Genomic DNA, 23,710 nt, shown 5'->3' with positions numbered 1-23,710 from the left:
GACGCTTAACCAACTGAGCCCCTTAGGCACCCCTATTTTAACCATTTTTAAGCAAATAGTTTAGTGGTACTAAGTACATCATACTGTTGTGCACCATTCCACCATCAATACCCGTAACTTTTCATCTTGTAAATCTGAAACTCTCTAACAATTTAAAAATAATTAACTATTTAAAAATAATTTCCATTCTCCACTCTCCCCAGCCCCTTGCAAACACCATTATGTTTTGTCTTTATGAGTTGAGCTACCCTAAGAATTTCATGTTAAGTGGAATCGTGCAGGATTTGTCTTTTTGTCTCTGACTTATTTCATTTAGAATAGCGTCCTCAAGGTTCATTCATGTTATAGCCTATTGCAGCATTTCTTTTTAAAGCTGAATAATATTTATGTATATACCATGTTTTGATAATCCAATCATTGGTCAACTTGGGTTGCTTCCACCATAATGCTGCTATGAACAGGTGTGTAGAAATCTCTTCAAAATTCTGCTTTTAGAAAGATTGTGGAAGTGGAATTGCTGGGTCAGATGGTAATTCTATTTTTAATTTTTGGGGGAATACCCATACTGTTTTCCACAGCAGCTATATCATTTTACATTCCCACCAACGGTGCACAAGGTTCTACTCCCCACATCCTCACTAACACTTGTTTTTCTGTTTTTGTTTTGTTTTATTTTGTTTTTTGATAGTAGGATGTGGGGTGGTATTTCACTGTAATTTCTATTTGTATTTCCCTAATAACTAGTAATGTTGAGCATCTTTTTATATGCTTATTGGCCATTCTTATATCGTCTTTGGAGAAATGTCTATTCACATCCTTTACCCATTTTTGAATTGGGTTGTTTGGTTGTTGTTGAATTTTAGAAATTCTCTTATATTCTGGATATTAACCCTTTATCAGATACATGATTTAGAAATATTTTCTCCTATTCTGTGTTTGCCCTGTAGATCGTGTCTTTTGATGTACAATTTTTTTTTAAAGATTTTTATTTATTTTATTTGACAGAGAGAGAGATCACAAGTAGGCAGAGAGGCAGGCAGAGACAGAGGGGGAAGCAGGCTCCCTGCTGAGCAGAGGGCCCGATGCGGGGCTTGATCCCAGAACACTGAGATCATGACCTGAGCCGAAGGCAGCGGCTTAATCCACTGAGCCACCCAGCCATCCACTGTACAAATTTTTAAATATTCCTGAAGTCCAATTTGTCTATTTTGTTTTTGCGTATGCCTTTGGTGCCACATCCAAGAAACCAGTGCCAAATCTAGTGTCACAGCTTTTATACTATGATTTCTTTCAAGAGTTTTATTGTTTGAGGACTTATATTTCAGTCCTTGAGCTATTTCAAGTTAATTTTGAATAAGATGTTTGGTAAGGGTACAACTTCATTCTTTGGCACATAAGTATCCAATTTTCCTAGCACCATTTGTTGAAAACACTGTTCTTCCCATTCCTTTTTTTTTTTTTTAAGATTTTATTTATTTTTTATTTGACAGACAGAGATTACAGATAGGCAGAGAGGCAGGCAGAGAGGAAGTGAAGCAGGCTCCCCACTGAACAGAGAGCCCGGTGCAGGGCTTGATCCCAGGACCCCAGGATCATGACCTGAGCTGAAGGCAGAGGCTTTAACCCACTGAGCCACCCAGGTGCCCCTCCCTTTTGAATGGTCTAGGTACCCTTAAAATCATTTGACCATACATTCAGGGATTTATTTCTGGACTGTATTTCATCAGTGTGTATATCTATGCCAGTTCGACCCTGTTTCAATTACTGTAGCTTCATGATAGGTTTTGAAACCAGGGAAGTGTGAGTCTTCCGTTTGTTCTTCCTTTTCAAGATTGTTTTGGCTATTTGGACTTTCTTGAGATTCCATATGAATTTTAGGGTGTTTTTTTCTATTTCCATAAAAAAATGCCATTGGCTTTTGATAGATCGTGCAATGAATCCTTAGGTTTTTTAAGGGAGTATTGTCAAATTAATGATATTGTCTTCCAATCCATCATGCATGTCCATTTAACTTTCATTTCTCTTGGCATTGTTTTGTAGTTGTCATTGTAGGAAACTTTCACCCCCTTGGTTAAGTTAATTCCTAAGTCTTTTATTCTTTTGGATGTTGTAAATGGAATTATTTCTGTAGTTTTCTTTTTTTTTTTTTAAGAGGGTTCATTGCTTATATATCTGTTGGGATTTTAATTACATTAAACCCATATATCAAATTGTTGAGAATTGGCATCTTTTTTGTTCATACCCCCACCTTGTCACAGCCATCTACTTCCTTTGCCCTTCTCTTTGCTCTAGGTGGCTGACACTTGGGGTCACCCATGGTGACCTTGCCTATTGGGTTTCTGATGCATTTAAGTTTCTGCCCTGGTTTTTGACAGAGGCTGAATTCTCTCCAGAACTAAAACTCCCATAGGGGATCCTTGCCCCCATGGTGACTTAGTTGGATTCCTAAATTAATTTTTCCTCCATGTGCCTTTGGCCCTAGCACCATTTTTCCCCAATGGTGCTAGTCTGAGTGCTATGCTATTCATTGTTGGAGCTTTTAGTTCTGTCCATACTGGGACAAATAGTTCTTTCATTAACTTCTTCATTTTAACCATCGGGATTAATCTTGTTTTATGCCAAGACCCTGATGGATAGTGTCTTTTTTTAAATTACATTTTCTAATTGTTTTTGATATATTATAGCATTGATAGGAAACTTAGGAAAATATGTTTAAATTCTTTGGAGTTTTCTATACTAACAACTAGATCATGTGCAACTAAGGGAATTTTTTTCCCCTTATCTGTCGCTTTTAATTTCCTTTTCTAGTCCTGTTGCAATATCTAAAATCTCAAGTGTAATTTTCAATAGTAGTAGTAATAAAAGAATGCTCCTAATGTTTCCCCATTTAGAATATTTCTTATTTTTTTCACCAGCAACTTTAATCAAATAATGAAGTTCCCTAGTTTAAATTTTTTTAAGATTATACTTTTTTAGGTATGTTAGGATGAGCTATGATTTCTTTTCCCCTAGTACTCTGAATGACATTATGGCTTATCTTCTATTACTCCTGTAGTACACCCGACCTAGTCATGGTAAACTGTGCTTTTATCTACTATTAAGTTCAATTTATTGATACTTTAAATTTTTGCATCTGTATCCATGAGTGAAATGGCCATGTAAGTTCCTCATGCCAGCTTTAACTGATTGTGAAATTAGGTTTCAAAGAATGAGTTGAGTAGTAGTATTAGTCCATTCAGGCTGCTTTGACAAAATATAGATTAGGTAGTTTATAAACAGCAAACCTTTATTTCTCATAGTTCTGGAGGCTGGAAATCCAGGATCAAGGTGCCAGTATGGTCAGGTGAGAGCTCCCCTCTGGGTCAGAGTTACCATTGTATTGGTCACATGGCAGAAGGAGGTCTGTGGTATCTCGTATTAGAGCACTAACCCTCCCACCTTCAAGACCTAATCACCTCCCCAAGGCCCCACCTTCTAACACCATCACACCTAGCATTAGGATTCAACATGTTAATTTGGGGGGAGGTGAGCAGGAGACAAACATCATAGCACAGAGTATTCCCCCCAGTTCTTTCATCTGCAAGAGTTTGTGTTAGTCTGAGAATCACTTCTTTGAAAATTTGATCTCACCTGTAAAATTGTGCCTGGTATATTCTTTGCAGGGAGATTTTTAACAGATGCTTTAATTCCTTTAATAGTTATTGCATTAGGCAAATTCTTGACTTCTTTTAGAGTCAGTTTTGGTAGTTCTCTGTTTTGTTTCATTTTTTTTTTTTAGACATTTGTCATTATTTCTGATTTCTAATTTATTGGTATGAAATTACTAATAATATTTTCTTATTTTTTAATCTGTTTTACTTGCAGTTTGGGATTTCTTAATATTACTATGTTTTATTTGTACCTTATCTCTTTTCTGTTTCTTGATAAATCTCACCAGAGGTTTGTCTAATTTGCTAGTCTTCAACAAACCAACTTCTGCATTTGTTGAATCTTATTGTATATTTGTATACTGTTTTATTACTTCTGCCTTCCATCCCGGTGTAGCCTATTGCTTTATAACATTTAGTTATAAGTATTTAATTTTAATTCTGATTTGTTCTTTGATCTATGACATTTATGTACTGTTTTTAATTTCTAAATATATAAGAATTTTTCATTTATATTTTATTAAGTTATAATTTAATTGTGTAGTAGTCAGATATCTATATGATAATTATTCTTTAAAATTTATCGAGACTTTCTTTATGACTTAGTATATTGGCAGATTTTATAAATGTTCTGTGTGTGCTTGCAGAGAATGGTTATTTAATTATTGGATGGAGACATCTCTATTTGTTCTTTGGAGCCAGCTTGTTAATTTTATTGTTCAAATTTTTGTTTATCTCCATTTGCTGGCTTTCTACCTGTTTGGCCTGCCAATAATAAATAAGTGGGTAGATTTGTTAATTTCTCCCAGAGGTCCCATTTCTTTTTATTTTATATATAATAGAGATGATTTTATTAGGTTCTTATGTGATTAGAATTGTTATGTCTTCTTCATGAATTCAGTCTTTTATCACTATGTAGTAGCTCTCTCTATAATGATATTTTGGATCTTTAAGCTCTGTGTATTTTATTTTACTAAAGTTGTGTCAGCTTGCTTTTGGCTTTAGTAAGACCCTTGTATCTGGTTTCACTTTTTATTTTAAGCCTTTTTATGTTCTTATGCTTGAGATCTGTTTGTTGTAACAGCCCGTAGCTATCACTTGCGTTTCTTTTACCAAATTTGACAATCTCTGACTTAACTAGTGAGTTGATTCTAGGTAACTTTATTCTAACTATTGAAATATTTGGACTTGTTTCTATAATCTTTTATCTGTCACACTTTTTCTATGTTTCTTTTTCTTCTCTTTTGGCTTTTAACTAAATGATCCCTCCTTCTTCTTCCTAACAAGGCAAGAACTTTAGCACACTCTCAGGCCCTTATGTTTGTCACCCCTCACCCACCCTTACTGTTGATATTTTCTAGAATTTTATCTCTATGTTATTAGGACTAGGTTGCCCATCTGTGTGTGTGTCTCTCTCTTTTTAATTTAAAATATTTTTTTGAAGATTTTATTTTTTTATTTTTGAGAGAGAGCCAGCACAAGTTGGGGGGAAGGGACAGAGGGAGAGTAGACTCCCCGCTGAAGCAGGGAGCCCCATTGTGGGATTTGACCAGGACCCTGGGATCATGACCTGAGCTGAAGGCAGACACTTAATTGACTGAACCACCCAGGTACTCCCTCTTTAACAATGCTTTTTTTTTTTTTTTAAATCAATTTTATTTATTTGAGAGAGAGAGAGCGCACGTAAGTGGGAAGAATAGAGGGAGAGGGACAAGCTGACTCCGTGCTGAGCGTGGAGCCTGATGTGGGGCTTGATCCTATGAACCTGAGTTCATGACCTGAGCTGAAATCGAGAGTTAGATGCTGAAAAGACTGAGCCACCCAGGTGCCCCCCTCAGTGGATGCTGATACTCCCAGGGCATGGGGAAGTTATGTAATACTGTTTAGTAAAATCCTCCCACTGCTTCCTGTGTTGTGGTTTGCCTGTTTCTCTTTTTCCCCTAATGCACAGTTCCTAGGAGATGGGAGGGTGTGGCTTGTGCCAGCCATAACTGGAACCCCAGTGTCCTGGCTCCCCACTAATATTCCTGGCTTCCCAGTTACCCCACAAGGTCTCACACTGGTCTATCCCAGCAGTTACTACTCTGCTGTCTCAGGCCTGGCCACCCTAACTAATGAAGAGCAGATGTCCCCTGTGGGGGGTCTGAGCAGGATCCCTTTCCTTCGGCTTTTCTTAAAAAAAAAAAAAAGTGTTTTTGTTTGTTTGTTTTTTAAGGAATTACTAAGATATTTGCTTACCCTGCATTCCTGTAATTCCTGCAGCATCTACTAAATTGGTTTCTCATCTTATTTGTGTATCTAATGGTGAATCTAATTTTGGTGGTGAATCTAATTAAATCTGGCAGGTAGTTTTTATAATGTTTTAGAGTAGTAGTTTTATAATGTTATTTGAATGCATATAAAATTTTAGGTTCAAGTTTCATTCCTTTGTTCTGTTAAGAATGTCACTACATTGTCTCCTGACGGCCAGTATTGCTGTTGAGAAAAGTCTGATGTTGGTTTGATTCTTGCTCCTGGTGGATGCTGTGTTCTTTCTCTCTGGAAGTTATTAGAGTGTTTCCTTTGTATCTGATTTTCTTAAATTTTGCAATAAGACCCCTAGAATAGGCTTTTCCTTATTTGTCCTGTTGACATTCAACAAAATTGTTCCTTCAGTACTAAGCCATTGCTTTTAAATTTGGGGAAATTCTCTCCATTATTTCTTCAGATAGTTCCTCCTTGCCAGCTTAATTTTTTTTTCCTTGGGACCTCTGTTATTTGGATGTTGCCTTTCTACGTATAGCCACCACCGTTTTTAAATTATATTTTGATTTCTTATTCTCTTCCTCTGTTTCATTTTTTCAAAGATTTATTTGAGAGACAGCAAGCAGGCAGGACTGGGGGCAGAGGGAGAAGGAGAGAACATCAAGCAGACCCTGCCTTCAGTGCAGGGCCTGACTCAGGGCTCGATCTCACCACCCTGAGATCATGGCCTGAGTGGAAACCAAGAGTCAGGCATTTAACCCACTGAGCTACCTAGGTGCCCCTCTCTTCCTCCTTTTCCTGGGAGAGCCCTGAATCTTATCTGTAATAAGAAATTAGATATACAGTAAATAGTAAATCTAATTTCTTGTGTTCTTTATTTCATGATTATGCCCTTACCTACTATTTCTTTACCCTTGTTTTTTATGATGAAAAATGATTCATCTTACTAATATCTTTTGTTATTTCTTTTACTGTATTGATCATGTTTCTGTTACTTCAGTCTGTTTTAATCAGTCTGTATATAAAAATATATACCAATACTTCTATTGGTATATATTTTATAGGGTTTCTGGGGGATGGGGTGCAGGGATCCCAGTTGTCCTTCCCAAAAGTCTCCTTAGTTTAAATAGGTAAATTTGTTCCCCTGAGGATATTCACTATTCTGTATGTCAGTACTTGATGGAAAAAGATTTAAGGCCAGATCTTTGTCTCTGATAGGCCCATGGGGCTAAAGAACTGAGAATATGACAGTTACCACTCATGTTTGTCATCTCCCCACCAAAAAACTGGCCTTGCCATGTGCGACTGCATGAATCATATACTGCATGACCCCGGGAGTGACTATTCATTTAGATGATGGAAATGGCACCTCCCACCATTATCTAATATGGCAGCTCTGCAGGTCTTCACCTTCAAACCCCCAGCGAGAAACAGATTTGGCAAGAGGCAGTTACCCTTGATTTGAATCCACCAGTTGTGGGGCTTTGGAGGAGGTAGATGGAGGAAGGAATGCCTAAGACTGTTGTCCACTCCCATTCCAGAAGGGCCCTGGCAGATTCCCTGAATTTACCTCTAGTGGATTCCCCAGCTAGTGCGCTGGAGTGGTTGATGCCAGATTTCTTCAGTGAAGGGACACGTGATGATTGCTCTAAGGCATCAGTGGCTGAGGGCAAGAATGGAGCTTGAACTGTTTCATTTTCCTTGAACCGCTGACTTTCTCTGCCAGTTGCCTTCAACCCCAGGCTACTCTCCTTCTGGTGTTCCTGGAGATTTTCATTTTGTAAAAGTTCCTAGACTGTGTTTCTTCAGAGTTGATTTGCTAAAGGGAGCCAACTACTGCTAATTTTCCATATTTTACTTTCTCACCGTCGGGCTCTTCTCTTCCTTTTTTTAATATTAAAAACTGCCAGTTATTCACCAACAGAAATGGGTTTATTCGAGGATGAAAGAGAATTACAATCTGGGCTAGACAAGCTGTGGCAAAACCAGAGGAGAGTCTGGAGAACAAAAGGAGGTAGGCTTTTTGTGAAGAAAGGGGGTAAATCAGAAAGGCTGCTATAAATGAAAAATCCGTTGAAATCAACAGGGAGTTGCAGCTATGGTGGCTTCTCATTGGCTGAGCTGTTGCGAAGGGGAAAAGGAAAGTGTTTCTCCAGCTGGCAGAATAAAGTAGTATCCATTTGCAAGATCCAGTCCCTCTTCATGTTTGCTCTGCAGGTGTTAGAGCTTGGTAGAGTTTGAGGGTGCTCCCCCTGCGGAAACCTCCCAACTTCATTTTTGTGGGGTTTCCCATGATTAATTTTCACACTTTTTAAAACAACAACTTTTATTTTTAAGCTTTTATTTTCTTATTACAAGAATAGTGCATGTTTATTTCAGATAAGCAAAAAGAATATCACTACTGCCCCCATTACAACTGTCAATATTTTGGTTTGGTGACCTGCCTGTCATTTTGCTTTGCATCTGGTTCCTAACTACTGTTTTCAACCTGGACTTTAATATAGCATGTATATTTCCCAATATCCCTAACACCATTTTAAGAGTCATTTTTTGGTTACCTAATATTTCATCATCCAGACAAAGCATAACTTAGCCAGTTTTCTGTCTTCAGATACAGAGCTTATCTCCAGAAAAGTTACATAATCATACTCTTAAATCATGATCATGTTCATTTCCACACACCCCTACCTAAACTGGGTGTTAACTTTATGAGCTGCTGTTGTCTTTTTCTCAGTCCAGCTTGTCTTGGGCACTTTACTTCTGGTTTCTGCGCTCATGCACAGCTAAACTGATTGTTCACCAAGATTCGTGCATTCAGGTAGTTTGAAACAAATTTTAACTCTGGATAAGTGAATATAAAAATCACTTATAACCCTCCTGACCAAAGATAACTACTGGGGACATTTTTACACAGTATCTTTTTCTATATTTAAATATAAGCCTTGGGGTGCCTGGGTGGCTTAGTGGGTTAAGCCTCTGCCTTCTGCTCAGGTCATGATCTCAGGGCCCTGGGATTGAGTCCGGCATCAGGGTCTCTGCTCAGCAGGCAGTCTGCTTCTGCCTCTCTCTCTGTCTGCCTCTCTGCCTACTTGTGATCTCTGTCAAATAAATAAATAAAATGTTAAAAAAAAGATTAAAAAAATATATATATATAAGCCTTGGGTTTTGTTTTTTTGGGGGGGTTGTTTGTTTTGTTTTGTTTTTGGGGGGTCCCATTTCATTGTTTTGTATGTAATTATGGGAGAATCCCTTTGCTCAATTCCAGGTCACTCATTTGCTCTTCATAGCTGTCCATTCTGTTTTCCCATCTAGCTTTTTCCTTTTTTTTTTTTCCTTTTAAAGATTTATTTGAGAGAGAGTGAGTGCACTAGCAGGAGAGGGAGAGAGAGAATCTCAAGCAGATGGCCTACTGAGCATGGAGGTCAACTTGGGGCTCCATCCAGGACCCTGAGATCATGACCTGAGCCAAAATCAAAGGTCAGATGCTCAACTGACTGAGCCACCCAGGCACCCTAGTTTTGTTTTGTTTTGTTTCTTTCTGTAACTATACTTTTATTTTCCAGAGTTCTAATTAGTTCTTGTTCTTGTTTTCAGGATGTAATATTTATCTTCCCGAGGATATTAACTCTGATTTTTTGACCTGTAATTCACATATAACATTGTTAACTTCAGGTGTACAGCACAATGATTCAATATTTGTATATACTGGAAAATGAACATGATAAATCTGGGTAACATCTCTCACTAATTATAATTATTTTATAATTATAATTATAATTACTTTCCTTGTTATTTATGATTCCTTGTTATTTCCTTGTTATTTAAGATCTACTGTCTTAGCAGCTTTCCGATGTTGAATACAGTATTAACTATAGTCACCGTGCCGTACATTACATCCCCGTGACTTGTTTTAAAACTGATGCGTGTCCCTTTTGACCCCCTTCACCCATTTTGCTCACCTCCTATCCCTCACCTCTGGCAACCTGTTCTCCTTATCTGTGAATTCAGGGTTTTTTTGGTTTTAGATTCCACATACAAGTGAGCTTACATGGTATTTGTTTTCCTCTGTTTGACTTATTCCATTTAGCGTTTGCCTTCAAGGTCCATCCATGTCGTTACAGATGGCAACACTTCCTTTTTTATGGTGAAATAACATCCCATTGCATATTTGCACGTGTGCGCGTGCGCGCGCGCGCGCGCGCGCGCGTGTGTGTGTGTGTGTGTGTGTGTGTGTGTACCACATTATTTTTTATCCATTCGTCATCAGTGGACATTTAGGTTGTTTCCATGTCTTGGTTTTTGTAAATAATGCAGTGAACAATGGGAGTGCAAATATCTTTTTGAGTGAGTGTTTTTGTTGTGGGATTTTTTTTTTCCAGATAAACATATCCAGAAATGGAATTGTTGGATCATATGATAGTTCTAATTTTAAGTTTTTGAGGAAACTCTGTACTGTTTTCCATAGTAACTGTATCAATTTACATTTCCACCAACATTGTACAAGCATTCTTTTTTCACCGCATCCTTCCCAACACATTATTTCTTGTCTTTTTGATCATAGCCATTTTAAGAGGTGTGAGGTGATATCTCACTGTGGTTTTGATTTGCATTTCCTGGATGATGAGTAATGTTGAACAGCTTTTCATATATCTGTTGGACCATCTTATATATATATTGGAAAAGTGTCTGTTTAGATCCTCTGCCCATTTTAAATTGTCTGTTGGGTTTTTACTATCAAGTTGTGTGAGTTCTTTGTGTATTTTGGGTATTAACCCTTTATCAGATATATGATTTACAAATATCTTCTCTCATTCAGTAAGTTGCCTTTTTATTTTGTTGATGGTTTCCTTTGTAAACAGAAGCATTTTAGTTTGATGTTTTCCCACTTGTTTATTTTTGCCTTTATTGCCTTTGCTTTTGGTGTCTACTCCAAAAATCATCACCAACACTGATGTGAAGGAGCTTATCACCCCTGCTTTCCTCTAGGAGTTTTATGGTTTAGATCAAGTTTTTAATCCGTGTTAATTTTTGCACATGGTATAAGGTAGTGGTACACAATGTGTTGAAAAGACTCTCCTTTCCCCATTGCATATTCTTGGTTCCTTTGTCATACTTAATTGGCTACGTATGCATGGGTTTACTTATGGGCTCTGTGTTCAGTTCCATCAATCTATGTGTCTGTTATTATCCAATACCATACTGTTTTGATTACTATCGCTTTGTAATTTAGTTTGAAATCAGGGGACATGATGCCTCAACTTTGTTCTTTTTTTCTCAAGATGGCTTTGTCTATGTAGACCCTTTTGTGGTTCTATAAATATTTTGGGATTGTTCTATTCCTGTGGAAAAAATGCCAGAATTTTGATGGAAGTTGCTTTGAATCTAGATCGCTTTGGATAGAATGAATATTTTAATAATATTAATTCTTCCAGTTCATGAGCACAAAATATCTTTCCATTTATTTGTGTCTTCTTCAACTTCTTTCATTAATGTCTTAGAGTTTTCAGTGTAGTGGTCTTTCACCTCCTTGGTTAAATTAATTTCTAGGTATTTTGTTCTTTTGGACACAATTATAAATGGGATTGTTTTCTTTATTTCACTTTCTGATAATTTGTCATTACTATTTAGAAATGTAACAAAATCTTGTATATTGACTTTTATATTCTATAACTATACTAAATTCACTTATTAGTTCTGATGGGTTTTTGGTGGCTTCTTTAGGGCTTTCTCTATGTAATATGTCATTTGCAAATAGTGACTGCTTTACTTTTTCTCTTCCAGTTTGATACCTTGTATCTCTTTTTTCCCCCTAAGGTCTAGCTAATAAGACCTCCAGTACTATGTTGAGTAAAAGTGGCAGGAACAAATATCCTTGTCTTGTTCCTAATCTAGCTTTTCACCATTGACTAAGATGTTAGTTGTAGGCTTGTCATATAGGGCTTCTATTATGTTGAGGAATGTTCCTTCTATACCCACTTTTTTTTTTTCTTTTTAAGAGTTTTTGTCTTGGGGCACCTGGGTGGCTCAGTGGGTTAAGCCTCTGCCTTTGGCTTAGGTCATGATCTCAGAGTCCTGGGATCAAGTCCCACATCGGGCTCTGCTCGGCGGGGAGCCTGCTTCCCCCCTCTCTCTGCCTACTTGTGATCTCTCTCTCTCCCTGTCAAATAAATAAATAAAAATCTTAAATTTAAAAAAAAGTTTTTGTCATGAAAGTTTGTCAGATTTTGTCAGATGTTTTTTCTGCATCTAATCTGATAGTCATCTGATTTTTATCCTTTTTTTTAATGTAGCATATATCACAGTGATTTTGTGAATGTTTGAACCCTTCTCAAATCCCTGGGGTAAATTCCATTTGATCTGATGTATAATCCTTTTAACATGTTGTTGAATAGGGTTTGCTAATACTTTGTTGAGGACTTTGCATTATGTTCATCTAACTCTGATTTTTTTTTTTTTTTTTAATTCAAGTAGCCAACTGATAGTACATCATGCATTTCAGGTGTAGTGTTCAGTAAATTGGGGTGATGGACACTATGATTTTTAATAAAAGAATCCTCTTCTGTTATCTCTGTCACTTTTCCTTCCTCTGTCATTCTTCTGTTTGTGGAATTTATCTTTCTTTTGCAACATGTTTTTTTAAATGTGTGCTGACTCTTGGCTCTGTACTCATCTCAGTGCCCAGGGCTTTTGTTGGCCTGGCGTCAGTGTTGTTTGTATTCATGCTGGTTTCCCCTACCTCCCTCAACTAGCTTAAGTCCTCTAGCCTTGGGGTAAAAGCTGCAGCCTTCCTCCTTCAGGCAGGGATGGAGGGAAACCAACTTACCCAACTCAGGCAAATACAGTTCCCCACACTGGTAATATCCTCAACAGGCGCAGGGTCCTTCCTACACCCTGTGTAGGTGACTGCTAAATTTGGGGTATGCTAGTTCCCCTCCTACTCTGTACAGAACCTTCTGTATGTGCTTTGGGCTATGGTTTCCTCAATCCACGTGAGCCCATCTGCTTTCTATCTTTCAGGATTCCTCCACTTATCTGGGCCATTGAAGGCATGCTTCCTTGCCTTCTGAGGCTGTTGTGGACTCTTTTTTCATCCTTCTGTTAACTCTAGGGACATGGGGTGGAATGGAGGAGGCAGTTTAGCAAATAATCCAAACACTTCTTTGCTTCTCTTGTGCAGAGTATGAGCAGCTGTGAGTTGGTTAACTGGGAGCATAGTCTTAGAGTCAAGTACAGGGGGATTGGAATCTCAGCCATTCTTACTAACTGTGCGACTTCAAGCAATTTTCTTAATCTCTCCAAGTCTCCCTTGCCTTATCTAGTGAATGGGGATGACCCTTGTTGTGAGGCTTCAGTGCGCTGAGGCACACAAAGCCTCAGCAGGGCCTCTACCAGAGCGAGCACTCAGTGTTTAATCTTTTTGGTTATTTTTATCAGAATCTTTTCTGTTTTTCTGGAGTATTTTTGTTTTGTTTTGTTTTGTTTTTTATTAAGCGAAGCCCAGTTACTAGAAGAGTCCAGACAACCCCTTTTCCATCCATCTCATTTAGACTTGGAGTTTCTTCTTCCAGCCCTTCCCCAGGCTTCTCCAGGAGTACCCAGACTGACTCCCCACTCCCGCTCTGTCTACAGCACGGCTCCACCAGCTAGAAGGGCTGAGGACCATCGGCATCACCACCAATGGCATCAACCTAGCCCGGCTGCTCCCTCAGCTGCAGAAAGCCGGTCTCAGTGCCATCAACATCAGTCTGGATACTCTCGTGCCAGCCAAATTTGAGTTCATCGTTCGCAGGAAGGGTGAGCAGATGTGGCTTGCATTTGAGGGCAGCCCTCCAGGGGCCCACCTGGCGGAGGAGCCATGGCAGGGGGCCTGGCTGCTCCCTTTTTGGTGTCTGAGCTATAGATGAACCGGGGCACTTATTCCTCACCCTTCAGCTTTACCAACTGTCTTGTGGGATTCGATGCTAAGACCTGTGGTGACCAGTCTCCTCCTGCTCTGCCCCCAATGTTCCCAGGACTAAGAGTGTTGCTAGAGTGCAGGCCTTTTCATTTTAAAACCAAGGTGGTCGCTGGCAGGTGGGACAAGTCGGTTACCCCATAATAAGCTCTGAGGAAATGTGGGGCAGCCCAGGGTGAAAGCAGCTGCCTGGAGGTGCCAGGGTCAAGGCCAGCACTGTTGTGGCCTTCCCTTACCAAGCTTCATCAGGGAGGGTATAGGCGTTGGCGGGGGGAGGTAGAGCAGCCCTAAGCCCCATGTCTCATTAGATCAGCACCCAATATCTCCTGGGCCATGGACTTTAATTTGAGATAGGAAGTATCCAGGGTTGGATGCCCTTTGATTTGGCGAGGGTGGTCCCTTACTGAGACTTCTCTGCAGGGTCAGAGACTCAGCAATCCTTCCTCTTCTCTGGAAACAGCTTCTAGCTCCCAGTCCCAGTTTCTTTTTCCCCTGCTCCATGCGGTGACTCCCTGTTTACACCAACTGTGCGCTGAGGATGGGCTCATGGAGTCTTTGCCCTCTGGAAAGAGCTGCTCCGGTGCTGGGGTGGGGACAGAGACACACAGGACATTGCTGTGCCTTACACGCCAAAATATATGATGCTACTAGATTACCTTTGTTTGCCTTGTGGTGTTGATTAAAGTGCTACAGAGGAGGAGAGAGAACTCAGCAAGGGAGACCTGGAGGGCTCCATGGAGGAGGCACTTACTCTGGGCTTTGAGTAATGAGGAATGGGGAGAGGAGTTAGATGAAGGGAGCTTACTTTGAAGGAGAATGTCAGTTGGGAACCTGCAAGGGCTCTGAGGCAGGCAAGTGGAAAGTGTATTTGTGGGTTTCACCCCCGCAACCTGACCTCCATGTCTCCCCTGCCTCCTCATTTCCTAGAACGAGAATTGGAGACAGTAGATCCTGATGTCAGATCTGCCTTCCCATTTATACTCCCATGTCCACCACCTCCTTTTGGAGGGAGAATGCTTCACAAAGCCAAAAACTTCTAGATGATCATAATAGCATTTTCTACGAAAGCTGCACTTTCCTCCCTTTTGCCTCCCTGGCCAGGCCACCTAAAAATGCTGCAGGGAAACTGTGGAGACCATCATCCGTCCTCCCTCCCCCAGGGGGATGGCCCAGCTGTGAACCACACACCATCCCCAGGCTGTGTGGTGTGGCATAAGGGCTGGTGTGTAGGAGGCACTCAAATGTGTGGACGCACGAGTGAGTGAAGAGTGAGCCAGACAGTGAGAAGGAGCTTAGGTGTGATCGCAGGTACTGGGGGTCAACCACAGAGATGGGAGACCCACTTGCATACTAATCGCTCACCGGCACTGGTACAGCCCTTGCACAGAGTCAGTGATGGGGAGAGCAGGCAGAGTGCATGAATGGACAGACTTGTAAAGCACTGACAAGGGAGTCTAGAAACCTGCATTCTTGGGCATGCAGCGAGAGGCCTCCAGCAGGGCACTGCCTCTCCTTAGGGCCTCGGTTTCCCCATCTGGACAATGAGGGGGTCACCTAGATCAGGGTTGGCACACTACGGTCCACCAGCCAAATCCAGCCCCCTTCCTTTTTTTGTTTTAATTTTATAGCCTAGGAGCCAAGAATGAATTTGGCAAATAATATTTATAATCCACTTAATGACAGGGAACATTAACTATGAACTCCCAGTTAAGCAAAATATTATCCTGGCAAAAAGAATTCCATTCCTCCATTATATGTGTAGAGCTATGTTATAAAAAATGGTACTCAATTACTAGACTCTGAAATTAGCTAATATAGTCTTTACAGAATATACCTAATAATTTCCTCAATTTCACCTCTTGGCCCATAAAGCCTGGAATATTTACTATCTAGCCCCTGGATGTGGTGGTCTCTGAGGCGCCTTACTGCTCTGCTGCTTCCCTCTGGTTGTAAGGGAGGCGGGGGAGAAGGATAAAGTTTCCAGACCCTTCTCTTCTTCCTTGCAGGCTTCCATAAGGTCATGGAGGGCATCCACAAGGCCATCGAGCTAGGTTACAGCCCTGTGAAGGTGAGTGCATACTGTTGCTTTTGACTTCTGACTTCTGCCCCTCTACCCTGGCTAGGCCTTCCAGTGCCACCATCTGGGTCCATGGCAGCCCCCTGCCCTGGCCAGTGCAGCCATCCCCCCACCACTCTCTTGCCCCCTGCTGGTATCCAGCAGGCCCCTACAAGGGAGGGGAGAAAACCAGTGACCCCCTTGGAATCCCCAACTTCAGAACTGGGGGAGAGAGACAAGGAATGGGCCCTCCAGTGGAGAGCCTAGGCAAGCACCAGACCCCCTAAGGTCATTCCTGAAGAAGATCGCAGGGGGAGCCCCCCCTTGTTTTCCCCTTGTCCCTGGCCAGGTGAACTGTGTGGTGATGCGAGGCCTGAACGAGGACGAGCTCCTGGACTTCGTGGCCTTGACGGAGGGCCTCCCTCTGGACGTGCGCTTCATAGAGTACATGCCCTTCGATGGTCAGTGACCTGGGGTAGGAGGGAAGAGGAGATGGGGCCTGGTGGCAGAGCTGGTCCGGCGCCATGCTGAGAGTGTAGTGCAGGGATGCTGAGGACTTTGGGAGGAGTTGAGTGGGGTGGAACAGGTCTGCTGACTGGGCCTGTGGATGCTGCTGATCCTAGGTCTGGCTCTGTGCATAGTGGTGGGGGTGGGGGCGGGAGGAGTTGGGCAGGTGCCAGGGCTTGGGCTATGATAGGGCATCAGAGGCATCTCCAACTTGAGCACTGGTATGGTTTGACCCACCCGGGTTAGGCCGGGCTTCCCACCCTTCCATCCAAGAGGCGGAACTGATTCCTGGGCCCTGTGGGAGGATGGACCTGAAGACCCCAGGTCACTGCAACTCTGTGGCTCAGTCGCTTCCAACCCCAACACAGGTAACAGGTGGAACTTCAAGAAGATGGTGAGCTACAAGGAGATGCTGGACACCCTCCGGCAGCAGTGGCCAGAGCTGGAGAAGCTGCCTGAGGAGGAATCCAGCACAGCCAAGGTTGGGGGCTGGGGAATCCAACACAGCCAAGGTCGGAGGCTGGGGCCAAGTTGGGAGAAGGGGCGTGGGAGAGTGGACGCTGAGGTCAGAATGCAGCGAGGCAGGGCAGTGCCATGTAGCGGGAGGCATGACCGTGCCTTCACAGCTGCCTCCCTCCTCATGGACAGAGCAGCTGGCTGGGCATGGGGCATAGGATGGCCATAAGTACCCTGTCCTAGGCCACACTTCAGTGAACAGTGGGCAGGTGCTCTGGCCCTGTGGCCCACAGGCCTCCGAATCCATAACTGGTTTCTTGTCAGGCAGGTCAGGTGCAGGCAGAGAGCTCCTAGGTCATGCCTCGTGCCAGTGTTCTGTTGGCTGGGGGCCAGGGGTGCTCCCTTCCATTGGGTTCCTCCGGAGAGAGCTGTGGAGGGGGGGCTCCGGTGCCCTCAGTGGCCCATCGGGTGCCAGCTCCTCCACTGCCCTTCCTTCCCTGCTCACCCCAGGCCTTTAAAATCCCTGGCTTCCGAGGCCAGGTCAGCTTCATCACGTCCATGTCTGAACATTTCTGCGGAACCTGTAACCGACTGCGAATCACGGCTGATGGGAACCTCAAGGTAAGTGTCCCTCTCCCCATAAGGGCCCCCTTGTCCCTTCTGTGTTATGAATCTCCCTTCGCACTTGTGCCCCCAGTGGGAGGGGACACCAGCAGGTAGCAGGACACATAGCATGGCTGGTGAAATAGCGCCCATTTTGAGGAGCACATGGGGACAGAAGGGGAAAGTAAACCCATGGCCTGCCTTCCTGGGGCCCCTGAGGTACCTTCCGGTTGATCGAGAGCCACTTGCCTGGACTCGATGTTAGCATGCTGGGCAGGGGAGAGGTGAAGGGTCTGCGTGCACTGGGCCCCAGCCATCACCTCAGTGGGCCCCTCTCCAGGCCAGGGGCTCAGCTCTGAAACCAGCATCCATTACTCATACCTGCTCAGCACACGCTGTGCCTTCAGCACTGTGCGGAATATCTGAGAGCTGTAGACACAGCATTCCCTTCAGAGGTAAAGTCTCCCCGGTAGGACCTCCTAGTAAGGACGTGATTCTGCGTCCGACGAGTGGCCAGACAAGCTGCAAGGGTGGTGGACCTGGAGAGAGTGAGTCGTGGACACTGGTGACCTTGAAGGGTGGAGAAGTGAGGGTGACGGTTGTCTGGAGTTCATACTGACATGCGAGGGCCGACGAATGCCAGATATGGGGAGACCGCGTGCTGGAGGGCCTGAGCGCCCAAGGGAAAGGTACGGTGTGTGTTCTGTGGGTGGTCGGGGGCTGTGCGGTTTCTGGACAAGGGAGGACGTGACTCCCGTTCATGTTTGAGGGAGACAACCCACTGGTTGGATTTGGAAACAGGAAGACTAGTCAGAGGGCCACTTAACAGTGTTCCCCATAGGGGAGAATGTGAGGCAAGGACAGGAAGAAGGAAGGAGCTTGGTAAGGCCCACGGAGGGCCCCAAGAAGGCATCTGGGGGTGGGGGCGGTGGGCTTTGGGAGCTGGTCAGCACTGGGGAGGAGGGGGTTGGAGGGCAGATTCATTGAGTAGGACGTCCAGGGACCATCCAGTGCTTGTTCAAGAGCCGGGGGATTTCCCTGGGTCTCTCTGAAGAGAGGCTCTCTATAGCGCAGGGTGAATGGGGACTTAGAGGGGATCCCGGGGCACCTGGGGGAGGGGGAGGGGAGGAAGCAGGGTCCCCCGGGGCCCACTGAGAACTAGAGCCAGGTGGGCAGCCACCTGGTTGGCGCTACAGCTGTTGGGGAGAGCAGTCGCCTCCTGACACAGCAGAGCCTGGGAGAAGCGGGGCAGAAATGCCTGTTCTTTCTTTCCTCTCACTCTCCAGTCTCCCACCAGCCAACTGAGGCAGGAGCCAGGTGGGGAGGCTCTCAGGAGGTGGAGCCCCTGGGGCAGAGGGTGGCCCTGGGACCTGGTGGGGAGTAAAGGAGGGGGACTAGCAGCTGGGGGAAGTAGGTATGCCTTCTTAGATTAGATTTAGATTCTGCTTGTAGCTTCTCCAGTGCTCTCTGCCCTCAGGTTTCTCAGGTTTCCCTCCGTCCTCTGTCCACAGTGCCTTCTATAAGCACCTAGGAGGTGCTTTAAAATATTTTGTGGGAGAAGTATGGGATCTCGCTTGCTGGGACTGTCTCATCCAGCCCTGAGCCCCCACAGCATCTAGCCTCTCCTAGAAGCCGGGGAGCATCAGTTTGAATGGCCTCCGGTTGTCCCCTCCAGCAGGCCCGTGCTGTCCAGCCATCAGCCCGGGTCACAAGCTGGAGTGGGTTCAGAGGCAGGCGGGTAATATCCGGGCACATAGGGATCATGAGGGGCCAGGGGTAAAGTGGGATGTTCATGCCACGTCTGGGGGCACTGCGGGGACTCAGCTGACTGGGGTCTGTTCTCAAGGCCATAAAGAGGCGACTCTGTGGAATGTCTCAGAAGGTATGGACCAGGATTTTTATGTGCTGTTTCTGTTGGCAGCTCTTTAATTTTTTGTGGTATGTTCTGTAAGCTGAAGGTAACATGACTGCAAATCAGATACAGACTTTGGGATGTCTGAGTTTGCTTCTTGCCCTTTGGCTTCTGTGACTTCACCATCCAGCACCTTCTATCCCTCCCTGCCGGAAGTCCTGCCTTGAGTATGACCCAGCCATAGGAGGCCTGGGTGCTGGCACTCAGGCCACAGGGGACTCTAGGCAGGGGGAGTCAAGGTTCCAGGCCAAGGGAGGCATGTCTGCCTCACCCCCACGGTGACTGCCCACAGGTCTGCCTCTTTGGGAACTCAGAAGTGTCTCTCCGGGACCACCTGCGGGCAGGGGCCTCCGAGGAGGAGCTGAGGAGGGTCATCGGGGCCGCTGTGGGCAGGAAGAAGCGGCAGCACGCAGGTAAGCGGTGGGCACAGGGAAGGCTGGGCTGGCTGCTGAGTGGGCCGCAGGGGCTGAGGGGACAGAGCAAAGCTTGACAGGAAGCCAGCAGGACTCCGTGCCAGTCCTGGTGCTCAGTCCCTCCTGTGGCACTTGTAGACCAGGGGTGTGGTGATGGTTCTCCTCCCTCGGGGGCATGGGTACAGCAGAGCCCGTGCAGGACAGGGTGCCTGAATTCTCCTGAGCTGTTTTATCAGGTAGAGGGGAAGCGGGGGGGGGGGGGGCACTGCACCTGTCATCCCACACAATGCCTTCTGTTGGGGCTGGTCCCAGGCATCCACCGTGTCCCCCAAGGGCACCCATTCAGGCTCTGTCGGGGATGACTTTGCAGTGTGCAGCGGGGGCTTTCTGTCAGGGCGCACCCAGGTGAGTGCGTGTCCCTGGTTGTCCCACCACTGTGTCCACCACGGTTTCAGTGAACTCTCCTTTCCCTGCCCCTCCCTTCTCCCTTTCCTGCTTTCCTCTCCCTCCCCGTCTTTCCCGCACCCCAGGCATGTTCAGTATTGCCCAGATGAAGAACCGGCCCATGATCCTCATCGGTGGGTGACCCATCAGTACGTAACCACTCACCCTGGCCCTGGGGATCCCGCAGGGTGGGGCCCCGGCCCTAGGGTACCCTGTCCCCCGATCCTGCATTTCATCCTGATGTTGGCATCTTTGTGTTTCTTCTGCTCTTCCTCCATTTGCTCTCGCCTCTCCAGGTCTCCTATGTCTTCTCTTCCCTGGCCATTGCTCCCCCTCCCTCTGCGTACCGTAGAAATCATTCTTCTGTCTTACTGGAAACTGAGGCAGGGGGTCCTCAGAATTATGATCACTAAGGTTGTTGTGCCCCAAACATGGAACTCCTGGTTAAGATGGAGACCCCGTCCTTGGCTCTAGACCCTCCCAGCCTAGATGCCATTATAAGACCTGGGCAGAGCTTTGGACAGCCAGCTAAGAGTGCTCCTGATCTTTTCAGGAAGGAGGCCTGCCTAACTCCTTCACTCCTGAGAACTTACATGCATAAAGTCCTGTGTGTTTTCTGGGGAACTGGCTGGTCCACCAGGAGCTTTAGGGATGCTGTAACCCTTCTGCCAGATACCCAGACGAGAACAGGGGAGACCTTGCCCCAAACTTGGCCACAGCCAGTTCTGGGCCTCTGAATTGTACCAGCAGGCAAGAGAAAGCAGTGAGAAAGACTAGGGGAAGGGATTCTCTTCTCCAGGGGTTGGATCTTAATGAGTGCAGGGGCCCAGAGGAAGACAGGCTGGCATGGACCAGAGACAGTCCAAGGACTGCCTCCCATACCAGCCTCCCAGAGAAGGAAAGGCAGCTCACCAAAGCTCTGCCCTGGGAAGAAAACTTGACCATCTCTCTTCTTCCCTCACTTCCAGCATCATAGTCCTACGGCTGGGCCTTGACCCATGCTGACACATCTTGACGGCAAGGAGTGGGTGTGCCTTCGTGGCTGCTCTGGGAGGGAGGTTGTACCTCTGGTATTGGCCGGGTGGGAGCCCAGAGCTGGGAACCTGGAAATTAGAAGGACTGTTTGTTTCCTGAGGTATATTATTCCTCTCAAGGACATAGAATAATAAGTTGGTCTGGTTTCTATAAACGCAGGAGTTGCCTAGAAAAGGGCCTCTGACTTTCATGTGCACGTGAATCACTTGGGGATCTTGTTATTTCAGAGTTGGGTTTAGGAGGTCTGGGCTTACCAGACCACCCTTCAGGTAACAAGAGCCTGCAAGTCTCCCAAGGCCCTTGGCACTGTTTGTATCTGCCTGTCACTCTGCGGGTCCTTCTGATGGCCTTGAGGGGCCTTCAAAGACGTTGTGGAAAGAGATACAATATTTTCTCTGTCTTCTCTATAAACTCAGTAATTACTATTAAATCTTTCTAGAGAATGTGAAGAGGAGAGTAACTGTGATTGGTAGTTCAGGCTGAGACCCCACTATAGCTTCTAGAAGAACGCCGGGACAGGGAGAGGTCACGTGATCGGGCTACAGTCTTCAGCCCCTGGGTGTTTGTGAAAGGAACCTTGGCGGCGAGGAAGTTGGTGCAGAGGGGACCCCGGAAGCGCTCCCCGGCACCCCGGTAGGCCCAGAGACACTGATGGGGCTGTGCTCCGCATACCGCCTGCCGTGAGGGGCTGCAGACCTGTATTCTGGGACCCTCTGTCTGTACCTCCTGCTTTCTCTCTCCTCCTGTGCTCTTTGCTCTTCACGCCCTCCACCCCCACCCCGGTGGAAGCTGAACTCAAGGTGGGCAGGAAGGGGTGGGAGAAGAGGTGGGGAGGGAAACTTCCCTTTGGGGCTTAGTCTTTCTTCTTTTTCCTTCTTGCTTTCCAGAGTTTCTTTTGCTGCTCCAGGATTCCCCACCAGCCATCCCAAGCATTTTCTCCCAGGACCCCTTTTGTGTTCAGGGTATAAGACACAGAGTGAGTTTCTCCAACCAGAAGGCAACTCTGTGGGAAGGAGGCTGGTTCCCCCGGACCCCTCTTCTTGCCCAGTGGCGGCTGAGGTCCAGCTGCCCTCAGAGACACTACAGCTCCCACCTCGACTCCGATGCCAACCCGAAGTGCCTTAGCGCAGTGGCCCAGGCTCCTGCCACCCCCTCAGGACCCCTGCCAACTGCGGACCAGCTAACCCATGTGGACACGGAAGGACGGGCAGCTATGGTAGATGTGGGTGGGAAACCTGACACGGAGCGGGTGGCTGTGGCCTCAGCCGTGGTCCTCTTGGGGTCCGTGGCCTTCAAGCTCGTCCAGGAAAACCAGCTAAAGAAGGGTGATGCCCTGGCGGTGGCCCAGCTAGCTGGAGTCCAGGCGGCCAAGCTGACCAGCCAGCTGATCCCTCTTTGCCACCATGTGGCCCTGAGCCACGTCCAGGTGTGGCTGGAACTGGATGCCACACGCCACGCGGTGGGGATCCGGGCGTCCTGCCGGGCTCGGGGCCCTACCGGTGTGGAGATGGAAGCCCTGACCGCCGTTGCCGTGGCTGCCCTCACTGTGTACGACATGTGCAAGGCTGTTAGCAGAGACATCGTGTTGGGGGAGATAAAGCTCCTGAGCAAGACCGGGGGTCAGCGCGGGGACTTCCAGCGGACTTAGAGCTCTTGCTTCTCCACCCCCGGCCCAGCCAGGTCAAGATGGGCTGCTGTTCCGGCAAGTTCCTATAACTCCATCCCTGTGTACCTCCGCCAGCAGGAGCCCGAGGTCAGCGCCCCCTTCACCGCTACACCATCTCTAGTGAGCTACATGGTCTCCTGTCACCCTTCCTGGACACTCCAGTCACGGGTAGGGGATTGCCGTGAGCAGCACTAGGGAACCGAGAAATCCCATGGTCTGCAGTAGTCCCCAGATAACACATGTAGTTTCAGACAGGACGGCCCTTAACTTCCACTCCTCATTTTGGGTTTTCTCTTCTCCTTCCTGGGGAGAGAATAAGGGCTCATGAAACAGAGGGAGCCCACTGTGAGGAAGGAAGAGCACGGTTTGCATTAAGAATGTTGCACTACTTCTCTAAAGCGGTTTTGCCTTCCCAAGTTTGGGGAGCCGCACCCCCACCATCCCTCCGAAAGGGCCAGTTCTCCCCTCCTCTGGCCTGCGTCTGGGTCCCCTCAGACTTGCAGGGTTTTGGCTTCACCCTTGCACTTGTTCTGCTAGCAGCTCCCTTTCCTGGGCCCCCCAGCTCTGGGACAGGACACACACGGACAGCAGCCCTGGGGACAACTGCCCCTGCACACTGCTCTTCCACCCCCCACCCCACACCCACAGCCCTTTGTTCTGGAACATATCAGGGAAAGAAGAGAGTGGAAGACTGCCTTCACCCTCATAGCGCACAAAATAAAGCCACGATGCCAACTTTGGAGATGCAAGAATGGGGACTTTCTGAGCTGCCA

At 45.9% G+C, this 23,710-nt stretch overlaps 1 protein-coding gene across 5 annotated transcripts in view; it reads left to right on the top strand.

Moving 5' to 3' along the window:
• Positions 1 to 23,689, top strand: part of MOCS1 (molybdenum cofactor synthesis 1) — a 37,526-nt gene extending 13,837 nt beyond the window's left edge. For 3 of the 5 annotated variants that reach the window (XM_045071230.1, XM_045071232.1, XM_045071233.1), the window contains 8 exons: positions 13,521 to 13,685; positions 15,852 to 15,913; positions 16,251 to 16,362; positions 16,777 to 16,889; positions 17,375 to 17,485; positions 19,672 to 19,792; positions 20,323 to 20,370; positions 22,159 to 23,689. In XM_045071230.1, coding sequence (XP_044927165.1) covers positions 13,521 to 13,685; positions 15,852 to 15,913; positions 16,251 to 16,362; positions 16,777 to 16,889; positions 17,375 to 17,485; positions 19,672 to 19,792; positions 20,323 to 20,370; positions 22,159 to 22,919 — 1,493 coding nt within the window. In that variant the 3' untranslated portion in view covers positions 22,920 to 23,689. Of the gene's footprint in view, positions 1 to 13,520; positions 13,686 to 15,851; positions 15,914 to 16,250; positions 16,363 to 16,776; positions 16,890 to 17,374; positions 17,486 to 19,671; positions 19,793 to 20,322; positions 20,386 to 22,158 lie in introns of all 5 variants that reach the window. The other 2 variants (XM_045071235.1, XM_045071231.1) reach the window with 2 other exon arrangements.
• Positions 23,690 to 23,710: the final 21 nt, after the last annotated feature.

The sequence above is a fragment of the Mustela putorius genome, unplaced genomic scaffold (genome assembly GCF_011764305.1).
Source record: "Mustela putorius furo isolate JIRA1106 unplaced genomic scaffold, ASM1176430v1.1 tig00003983_pilon_pilon_pilon, whole genome shotgun sequence".
NCBI classification, from domain to species: domain Eukaryota; kingdom Metazoa; phylum Chordata; class Mammalia; order Carnivora; family Mustelidae; genus Mustela; species Mustela putorius.
The sequence above is the reverse complement of the archived record's forward strand: the minus strand, read 5'-3'. Positions and strand labels throughout refer to the sequence as shown.